Source organism: Osmerus mordax, chromosome 20 (assembly GCF_038355195.1).
Source record: "Osmerus mordax isolate fOsmMor3 chromosome 20, fOsmMor3.pri, whole genome shotgun sequence".
Taxonomy (NCBI): domain Eukaryota; kingdom Metazoa; phylum Chordata; class Actinopteri; order Osmeriformes; family Osmeridae; genus Osmerus; species Osmerus mordax.
In genome coordinates, this window is record NC_090069.1 from 8562943 (window position 1) to 8573975 (window position 11033).

The following is an 11033-nucleotide window of genomic DNA, read 5'->3' on the forward strand; positions in this document are numbered from 1 at the left end:
TCTACCTACATAACTCAGAAGAAAAGAGGAAATGAAGGCGAAAATATGGGGAACTACCGCCATTATGCATTCCTCCGAACGTATAGGACCTTCTGACATGCATTTTGAATGACTAATGACCTAACTGGTCAGTAAAACCCACGTCAAACTTTTTCCCCAAAATTCTGTTTCAGATTTTTGGGTATGAGAGTTCCAACTTTCATTTTTATGTATGGATTCTGCAATTCTGTATAGAGGAAATGCAGTAAAGGGCCCTATAAATCTTAATGATAGTGGTAATCTCAAGTGGTGGAATTGGGACATAGGACTCCCAAGTGCCTTCCCTCAATGAATTACATTTTGGCTGGCTGCATTAGACACCTATTCCTACTTCTGTTACATAAACACAGTTGTGTCCCAAACCAAGCAATGAGGGATGCAAGTTGGGAGTTTGCTATGGCTGGTCTGTTAGGACTCAACTCTCAGCTCCAATGGTGGTAACAGTGGGAGAAGACATCAATATTTCAGCACAATCTGCTTCTGCTTGGCCGCCCGCTGCAGAATAAATTTGCCCTGTCAGGGCTTCCTCTCTGGTTGGTCAATACAGGGCAGGGGCACACTGCTGCTGTAGTTGCTGCTGTCGGCTTTAGGACCCAATGGGAGTTGCGCAGCCCTAGGTCACCATCATCCAAAGTGCCAGCCTTGTCGCATCTCTTCTGGATTACATCACTGCCAGTAGAAATGTATGCTGCCCTTTTTTCGTTTTTCAATTTCATTAGAGACCACCGCTTGCATCACTGAAAGGTTTGTGAAGTGGAACTGTGCCAGAGAAAGTCTGGTCAGTTCTGGTTGAAGTCAGGTAACTTTCCAATCTGTTATAAACTGAATTTTAACAGCCCTAACAATGGCTAATTGGTTCACTCATTGATTGCTTAGTAAAATGTCCACAGGCAAAAGGTTGATAGATACAGTGGAATTTCCATTCCGTGTTCAATCTGTGTGCTACACTGAACGTAATAGAAAAATAGATAACTACACAGGGATGAGAAACCATGACCTTCACACAGCCCACAACCAACTTGGCACAGGCCAATGTGTGGAGGCTTACAATATTGAATAGAAAAGTGGTAGCCTGCATAAAAACAACAAATAACTTGCAACAAATTGCTTCACAATTATTCGCAGTGTATCACGCAACAAACACACAATTAGTGCTGGCCAATAAAACCATCTTGACAAATTTCACAAAATCGTCCATAATAACGATGATACGTTTAGGGAACTTGTTTTCGATACAATTATTTCAGACTGTTTTCCTCTATCTACAAAAAAAAATATACGCTTCCATGGCTATTTTATGATTGGCCAGACACACACGACAACCCTGACATGCATTTTGTGTTTATGCCGACACCTTCAGTTTTGCTAATGCTCAAATCCAAACAGTACAATTTAATTAAATATTTGCCTCGATTGACAGACTGCACTACTATTGTTGAAGAAAGTGTTTGAGTCCGTCTCTTCACTAACGGAGTGACTAAGTTCAGTTGAGAAACAGCGCTCGATGAATTTTAATTGTATTTATTTATTTACAGGTGTCAAATTAACTCATTAAAAAGTACAAGAACATGCTTGATTGATTCCAAGCACACTAAATCATATAAATAGATCATATAAAGTAGGACACTTTATTTAAACTCATGACTGACGTAAATGCAACAAAAAAAACACAGGAAGCAGAAAATGTCTGACTTGACGGCTGTTTTCAACTCCTCCCCCGACTGCAAGCGGCCCCTCGCCAATCTGTCCATCCAGCAACAGTCAATGTCAAACACACCCATTGTCTGACACGTTGAGTTGTCACCGATTGTCACGGTCACATAAGCCATGATGTTCTCGTAAGAAAGACAGCAAAGTCAGGCACTGCATTGACTCGTCACTGCCAACACAAGCAACGACATGATGGGAAATTACTTGTGATATCTGACTATTCCAACTTTATTGCAGGATTTTTTACTCTTCCCCCGACTGCTACCGCCTACATTCAAGGCTAGTTACGTTGGCTCTCGAACATTCCTAATGAGAGGGAACAAAACTAAGAAATTGTCTCCAAAATAGGGCTGGGCGATATGGCCAAAAAAGGCCTATGTGTCACCAATTTTCTTTTTTATATCAACCAAATGATTAACTCAATAATAACAGCCTAATCTCAAAAACATTTTAAGAATATTATTCTTAGGACAGAACCTTAAAGAAATCAGAAGGGTAATCATAAGAAATAATTTGAAGTATATTAATAACCTATCAGAACAAACAGGTGACAAACATTCCACATAATCTTAACTTCTGCACTTTGTTCTATGTTGACAAGTTATTTTGATTAAACATACTTATAAGCATGTCAACAAAGCTGTGTTGTAGTTTGTGTTCTACTAAATTTTTACTGCAAATTAGTTAATGGGCTATCGGTCTCCCTGATACTAATCATCTGTATTAATTTTGACACTGAAAAATATTAGATATAATTATCAACATCAATCAATACAATCCATATCACCCAGCTCTACAATATATTACATACAGCACTTGCTTAAGTGTAGAAGGCTGCTTTTCTACAATACTGAAAAATTGAACTAGATATTACACTTGTCACTAAAGTTGGGTTTGTATATGCTCTGAGACACTACAATTCAATTCAAAAAATGATGTTAGCCGGACTGCTGAATCACAGTGAATGCCACCACTTAAGAGTAGGGTTTGGTACCGAAACCCGGTTCCACTATGGAACCGGTTCCTACGCATCCGGTAGGAATCGGACCGGATTAGAACGCACATTTCTGTTCCTCAATTCGGTTCCACTTAATGTGTTGACAAATATTTTCCCTCTGTTGCTCCGAAACGGACGTAAACTATCACACTTTCTCTGTAGTCTACCGATAGATAGACTACAGAGATAGATTTACTACGTAAATGTAGGCTACTTTCAAAATGCCATATTTTCCCTTTGGGCTCACCAAATCGGACGTTAAAGCATATTAACCATTCACTGCACGTGATCGCTAGTAAACATATTACACTTGCTCTGCTAGTCTATCGTTAGCTAGCTTTAAGTGCATTTAAAATGGCTAAAGCGAAGCGGTCGAAAGTGTGTCTGTATTTCACAGCAAAGGATTCCGACATCGCAAAATGCAACCAATGTTTCAAAATGATTTCGTGCAAAGTGGGAAGCACGTCGAATTTATTGAAACATGTGGCGACACACGAAATACTTCTTAAAGTAGAGGGATGTGTTCGACAGCTTGCGGACATCAGTCCCTGGTACCGGGACAGCCTCCCCAATTTGTCAGCCCTAACATGCCATAAGTCAGGAGAGGTGTTGCATCTTGCCAGAGAAGGCAAATATGGTCATTTTTCTGCAAAAGAACTGCTGAAGTTTGAAGCTGGTTTAGTTAGTATACCAACTCAACATTTATTTTGTTGTTACTTGTTAATTGTGCAACTGTTGTTAATTGTACAACTGTTATTTATTGTTAAATTATTGTAGTTGTGTGTTAGGTGACTTGGTTTACTTATTATATATTTAAGTAGGCTACTTCAAAAAGTTAATATATTGTACATTTAAATAATTTTCCATAAAATAAAATAAAAACTATAAAAGAGCCTTACTTTCATTTTTCAAGAATCGGTTTAAGAATCGGAATCGTTTCAAAAGTACCGGATCGGCATCGTATGAATCCAAACGATACCCAACCCTACTTAAGAGTACAGCTCAGAGAAGTCCAATACCTTTCAATTCCAATACTTTCCTGCATGAATGCATGACCTTGAATCAATGCCAGGCCACTTCTCATAAAAAATGTATAGCATGTCAGCCATTAGACTGCCAAGTTGGAAATTCTAAGCTTAAGCTTCAACTTGTAATGACAAGGTCTTGTTGTAACATCTAACATGTTTAGGAGTAAAAATTTAAATGATTTCTCAAAGGACATTTTCCTAGTGTCCGGTTACTGACAACTGCTTGTGTACAGTGCCACACATGCAGCCAAAAATGGCATGCTCTAATGTGAAGCATGACCGCAGTGCAGGGTGCATGCTTAACTTAAACATGTGCAAAAAAAAACACATCTCCCTTCCTTCCTGAACTCCAAGAGCATTCAACTGAATTGGTGAAAGAAAGGTGGACAACTTGTTTCAATCCAATAGAATTTGGGTTACAGAGGGAGGAAACGCTTCCTTCTTCTAAAAGTCTTCAGGCAAAAAAACAACTATTAACTTTGTTATCAATCAAAAGAGAACCATGTTGTACATCAAAAGGCCACCCACAGATCGAACATTATAGTACAATGCTGTAAACTGAGAAGGGAGGTGACAATATGGGAGGCAACTGAAGATGTGGAGTTTAATCAATTCTGTAGTAATACAGGCAAGATTACATCCAACTGAGTAAGTGATAGCTCTTTGTGAATTGAAAAACAGGAATACTAGGACTCAATAGTATATCAAGCTAAGAATGAAGCTATGGCCTGGATGGATACAATGTTGTCTTTCATCTTGCAATAAGTTATAGAGTTATACTGGGGGCTTCAGGTTGGCATTTCAATGCGCATGGTGTCAGTGAAATAAAATACCTTGGACTTGACACTTAATTGTGTCATTCAAGCTTCAAATAAAAAGTGTTCCTGCCCAAAGGAAAGCGTGGCATCATTGAAAAAGCAATTAGAGCAAACACTTGTCTGTCATTCAGAATGAAGGAGATAACACCAGTTACCAGACAGCAATGGCAAAAAGACTATACAAAAACACTTCACATTTAGAATCCTTCAGATCTACGTGCACGCGTGGTTTTACACGAGATTTAAATTCTTTCAACGCAATAAAATAGATTTGGAAAGATTTAGGCCAAATCAAATTTCGAACCTCAACAATTCTCTTTAAAATTCACAAGTAGATCATTTCCTAGTCTTTGTGAAAACTGTACTTTTTGCATTTGTGTGAGCTGAAGTTTATGTTCAGCACTGCGTAAAATCAGATCTTCAAACCTACCATGAATAGCTTTTGTTGTGCTCTATGCCATTACACCTATCCATGTGATTATCTATCGAAGCACACAGCTCATCCTCCTGACAGACATTCCGACCAACAACGTCGCTACATAATAAGCAGCCCAGCTATCAATACCCAAATCGATACCAAGAAAAAAGAAAATACTTGGCAAACAGGAATGGATTGGAAGGATGAATCAGAAAGCTAGATAGAGACACCTCACGAGCTTGTCAGTGTCGTTTCTGTTGTGGCGGTTTGCACTATAGGCTACTGCACCACGCGTGCCATGTCCCATCCCCTATTCCCAAAGCATTTGTTGCTTACCTTGTCAAGCTCGTCGTGCAGCTCTGAAAGGGTGGGTCTTATCAGCTTTTCCCCCAGTGGCGCCGCTGTCTGCCGGTAGAAATCGATGTTCGGAACTGCATCGATGGTGTTGTGTCCGAAAGTCCTCAGGTAATAGGTGTTCGTATGGGTGTCGTAGTGATAGTGATGCTGGCCTCCTGTCGAAGAATGCAGACTTCCCTCGCTCATCACAGTGTCACCATTCTGAAAGCCTTCGGCGGGCACTGCATCTGGGGGGCTCTCTGCTGCACTCGGATCGGCAAAGTTCACCACCCGAAATCGGCCTTTTGCCTCCTCGCCGCCTGCCGCTGGCTCTGAGCCCTCGGGTACGGGAGTGGCTTTATCGCCAGATGTAAGCGTGGATGCATCAGAGTTGGGTGATTTGTCATCCGCGGCGGCGCCTGCAGCTTCAGCCACAAGATCCACTTGGAAGCGACTCTGGCTAGGTGTCGGACCAGCAGGCTTCAAGCCCGCATCCACTGTCAGACCCTCGTTTTCAGGCGCGAGAGTCTCTCCCAGAGCGGGAGGCTCTGAGGATGGCGCTGACATGGCAAATATTACCGGTGTATGGACAAGCTCTGAGTAGCAAAATGTTCGGCACAGCTCGTGTGCAATACTACACCGTTTCTATAGCCAAGTTCTTCCCTGACATAAGTGGTCAGTTTAAACAGTTCAAAGAAGCGTTCAAAGAGCAAGCCAATCTGGCTCCCTAATAAGCGCAGTATGTGATTCCTATTAAGGAAAAGGCGAACGTTGTGCTGCCTCTCAAAAAGGTGGCAAAATCACTAGACATGCGGAGAGCGACAATGGAGAATGATAGCCTCGCCACAAGCTCAGTGTGGAAAACAAAACAACTTTCTGTCCTTGTTAAAGCTAATAGACAAGCTAAGAACACCACGAGACACCTCCTGGTCCACTTACTGGAAGCACACTCGAAGGGAAGCGATTAAATTCCGTGTTCTGATGTTTCCGTGCTTTTGAGAGTGGGATGCTGTATCGACCTTGCCGCAACTCCTCCTAGTCTCTCACTGATAATCTCGCTGCTATATACACTGCAGTAGGCATCACTGTAGGGGTGGGTTCCAAACGATTGTAAAACTCGCGAGAGTTCAGGATTTTCTTTACTGAAAAGGGAGGAAGGCGTGTTATTGCTAATACTATGGATACACATTTTACATGTTACATTTACACGTTAGTCATTTATCATACTCTTTTATCCTAAATGACATTGTATAGAGGAATTTTACTGACTGTGTGTCCCAGTCATCGTCAGCAAAGTATTTAATAAGAACGCATGATATCAACAGTAACAGTAACTGTAAGTAGTGTAAGTAAGTGTGCTCGATCACAGATAAATGCATATTACATGAAGGGTAGAACGTCCGCGAGGCGTGGCGGCTTTTTTCCTCACGCGCACATACTGTACAAAAGTTGAAGTAATATTAGGTTACATGTTCGAAATGTCAGTGGGGGAGGAGCCCTGGATAAACCAGCACAGCTGTCAAGTGTAGGGACTTGACAGAAAAAAGAAGAGGTCAAAAAATACTGACTCAATCTTGTAAACACATACACATTTTGACAACAGCTGAATTGGTATTGCATAGGTTTGCTTTCCTAAACTTTGTTAAACGCATGATCATACACTGTAGGCAATAATAAATAACCAAGCCTAATCTATCCAAGTTAGCACTTGTGAATCTCAATAAATGTCCAAATGTTTATTGATAGTAAAATTTTACTCTGAAATAAGGTTTTAGAAAATAGATAAAATGTCACATGACATTTAGCAGACGCTCTTATCCAGAGCGACTTCCAGTAAGTACAATCTTCTGATTACTAGCCCGATTCCCTAACCGCTCAGCCGCCTGACTCCAATGTCAAACAAACTTTCTGACAGCACAGATTATTTGCCATATTAAACATTTATGAAAAGAGGGATCTTTGAACAATCATTTATAATGCATTGATTGCAGTTACACGACACTTGTCCAGATACATAAACCGATACACTTGTTTAATAGATTATGAATCCTTTATAACTCCTTCATTAACCATAGACGGATGTACCTGTGCCTTGCAAAACATTTTCCAAAAGTAAGCATAGTAGACTTAATGTAAGGAAAATAGTATGTGTCTAAAACTAATCTTACTAGCTCATTAGAATAATGAGTGAAAATGCAAGGTGATGTTGAAAAGATCTATAGGATTACAAACTGACAGTGGATGTCTGGATATTGGCCAGGTGAAGAGTCAAATGTCCATTTCTGTTTACATCTAAAGTAGAACATGTCCCATGACTCATTAGGACAAACCCACATTTGTTGGAGACGTTCCAAGTCTCTTGCCATTTGTGTCTGTTTTTAAGTTCAGCCAAAACTATCCAGATGTATTATAAATGGCAGATCTAATCTTAGTCGTTGTTTGTGGCTGTGAATTAATTCACTTGACAACAAGATCCAATTGATTCTTACGGTGTTCCTTCTAATGAAGGATACTATGTCTCCAGAGGTCCTTCTTTAAAAAGCATGAAAATGTAAATATAATTACATATATAATGAGCAAGAATCATCTTTAGTTCAGAACATCTTTGCCCTAACAGGAAGGCTACACCAACCCGAAAGTTCCTGCTGCTCACTATGCATCTCCTCTCGGTTTCCTGTAAAATACCAAACTGGATCGACACCAACCACACTTTCACACCTACTCACATACTCACACTCTCCTTTTCTGAGGTATTTTTCTGTAGTCTCTCGCCTCCCCCCTCACTCTCTCTCTCTCTCTCTCTCTCTCTCTCTCTCTCTCTCTCTCTCTCTCTCTCTCTCTCTCTCTCTCTCTCTCTCTCTCTCTCTCTCTCTCTCTCTCTCTCTCTCTCTCTCTCTCTCTCTGAGGAGTGGTTGATAAGGATTGAATTATCACTGAGTGATACAATTGCTATGACTGCATATAATAGTGTAAAATTACAGAAATGTAAAATAGACCTTTCAAAACAGACCTTGCGGATATGTATTTTTGCAGCATAGTAATAAGCAGATTTTTATTGCCGGTGGTCCGGTGGGGATGCGTATTATCCCTGCTTCTGGTCAGACTAAATTTCCTATGCCCGACAGTAGATGGCACCATTTAGAAAGACTAGCTAGCTAAATGCAACAGCCTGTTTGTTGCTAGTTTGTCACTAACACTAGTTCACTCTAGTAATGAAGGTTTATAGGACTGTTAATGTTTGTATTTTAATTGCGTTCATGTTTAATTGTGTTCATGTTTTGTTGCTGTACCAATTTTTTTAAATAATATTTGTGTTGTAAAGACAAGGCTGAGAACTAACTAGTTAAGTAATAACTGTGACTGAGTTTACATGGAAATTGATGGCTGATGCAATTAGTCTATGTAGTTACCACCCATAACAGAGCCTATGTAAGCAAAATGTAAACTTTAAAATGTTAAATTAATCCATTACTAGATGTAAAAAAATGTATATTTCATATTTTTTACGCATTGCACTCTGATCCAACCTAAAGTACATTTGACTTTTCTTATTCATGTAGTCTGAAGAACTTTGGCATATCTATGTATACCATACCATACCAACAAATACTCTACCAGGTTGGCAACTGCATGCCATAAAATATCTCTATCAAAGCCATTGTGATGCTATGACGAAACAAAGAATGAATTGTGGAAAACGTTGCGGTCAATTAGGTTAATCTAGACATATCTTTCTCTTTCACTCTGCTGGTTACAATGACACATCAGTTATCATACCTCTCTTACATTCCCCAAAAATAATTTTCACCTCTTGTTCGGTATTCACAGCTTGTCTCCACCACAGAAGACCAACTCGATCCCACTTGAATGCCTGAAGTACTTTCCATAAACCTATACAGAAAATCTGAAAAAAGGCACTTGCAATAGTTAAAACATTAACATGGCTTTAAGTATTACCTCAGAGTACAGAATACATCCGTGATTACAACTGTAGCCTACCTACAAATACTGTACCACTTTCTGGAAGAATGAAAGCTATCTTGAGACTTGACAATATAATTTAGATCTCCATGATGTTTATGGCAGTTGAAGCTTCTATATTCCAGAACCTAGTTGTTTTAGGAGACTCCATTTAGAGAAAGGCTCCTTTGATGGAGTCACTGAAGAGGGGCACAGCCCCTTCGCGGGGTGATGGATGAGAGGCAGCAGGTACAAAGAACATTGCCACTGGGATTTAACAGGTCATTGCTTGTCTCCTGTCCTTTTCCCACAATTAACTGACTTCTTTTGGAGCCAAAAAGAATCATAGAGATGATCCATCCTGGCCGAGAGAAAACAGACCCATCTGGACAAAACTGGCTGAAAGAGGTTCGAGTATGTATTAACAGGTGCACATCAATACAGAATTTTTGCAACAATCTATCAGTGAAAAAACATTATGCTCCGATATTGTACTTGTTCTGAGACTATAATGTACTGGCAAAAACCCTAATGTACTGTGCAATGTGCAACTTATGCAAACTGTGAATTATTACTTTAATGACTTAGCTGGATGTACGTTGACATATTGCTTAGCTAATCAATTTAGTTTATGACAAAAGTAAATACATTCTTTATCTGCTTATAAAATCTGATACAAAACTGTACACTTTGAAAAGCTACTATTGAAGTTGGAAAAGTACAAATGGATTTGGGAAAATTGGTCAAAGCAGAGATGCTCTGCTAAAGTTGAAGCAAATTCCATTATTAGTGATAGAGGCTGTACTGCTTAATAAACATTTTTAATCTTTGTCTGTAACACTTTCATAAATCATAGAAGAGTGAAATAGTAAGTATGGTAATAGTAAAATGAAGGAAGATATCTTGATAATCAATACAGCCTCAAAACAAAGCTGTTTGGCAAAACAATAAAAAAAAATATGTAAGAAAATAGGACACCATGTGTAGATTGATTTCAGTCTCTCACTAAAGACAGACATTGCTCTCATAGCTGTTCATCATTGTCAACTGAGATGAAATAGAAGTTATTTACTAATGATCAATATGGCCACACAGATGTCAGCATAAAGGTCATTTAAAGGTTGTCCAATAGGTCTAGGGTTGGTTGTCTGAAATGTTTTTTACAAGACAGCCAAAAACCTTGTTCATAACATTATTACAGTTTGACATCTAGCGCTTAAACAAGGTAAAAGCACATTACTTTTGTATGCACATGACAATTGATGTTCAATCCTGAGATTGTAAAAAAAATTATTAACCACCCAGTATTTCCAAATTGTTATTTGGGAAATAATTATACTTACCTATATTGTAAGTACATACGATATAACAATTTTGAAAGACCATGCAGTAGCATTGCATTTACAAAACAAACATGGTTATCATTTGTCTCCAACCATGTACAAAAACTGTTTCTACATTGACAAGAGAGATCAATAGAAACATGTTGTCAATTAATGCAGTCAGAGGTCAAAAATAAGCTTTGCGTTTTAATGATTAATATATTTTCTCCATGCAGGATACTGTGGCTGGCCTGGATGGAGGTGTCCAGTTAATTTTCACAGCTTTGTTGTGGCCATATGCCTGGGTTTTTTTTATCAACAGAGCTGGATGACTTTCACTTGTCATAATAACCACTTTGAAGTGCTTCCTTCTTTTTCATAGTCTCCAGCATGGGAGGAAAGACA

The 11033-nt window shown here is 39.2% G+C and overlaps 1 protein-coding gene across 1 annotated transcript in view; it reads right to left on the reverse strand.

The window, feature by feature from the left end:
* The window catches only part of slc12a2 (solute carrier family 12 member 2), a 59217-nt gene extending 52849 nt beyond the window's left edge, over window positions 1–6368 (reverse strand). Inside the window, exon 1 of the mRNA XM_067258527.1 lies at window positions 5347–6368. Coding sequence (XP_067114628.1) covers window positions 5347–5913 — 567 coding nt within the window. The 5' untranslated portion in view covers window positions 5914–6368. The remainder of the gene's footprint in view (window positions 1–5346) is intronic.
* Between the last annotated feature and the right edge of the window lie 4665 nt (window positions 6369–11033).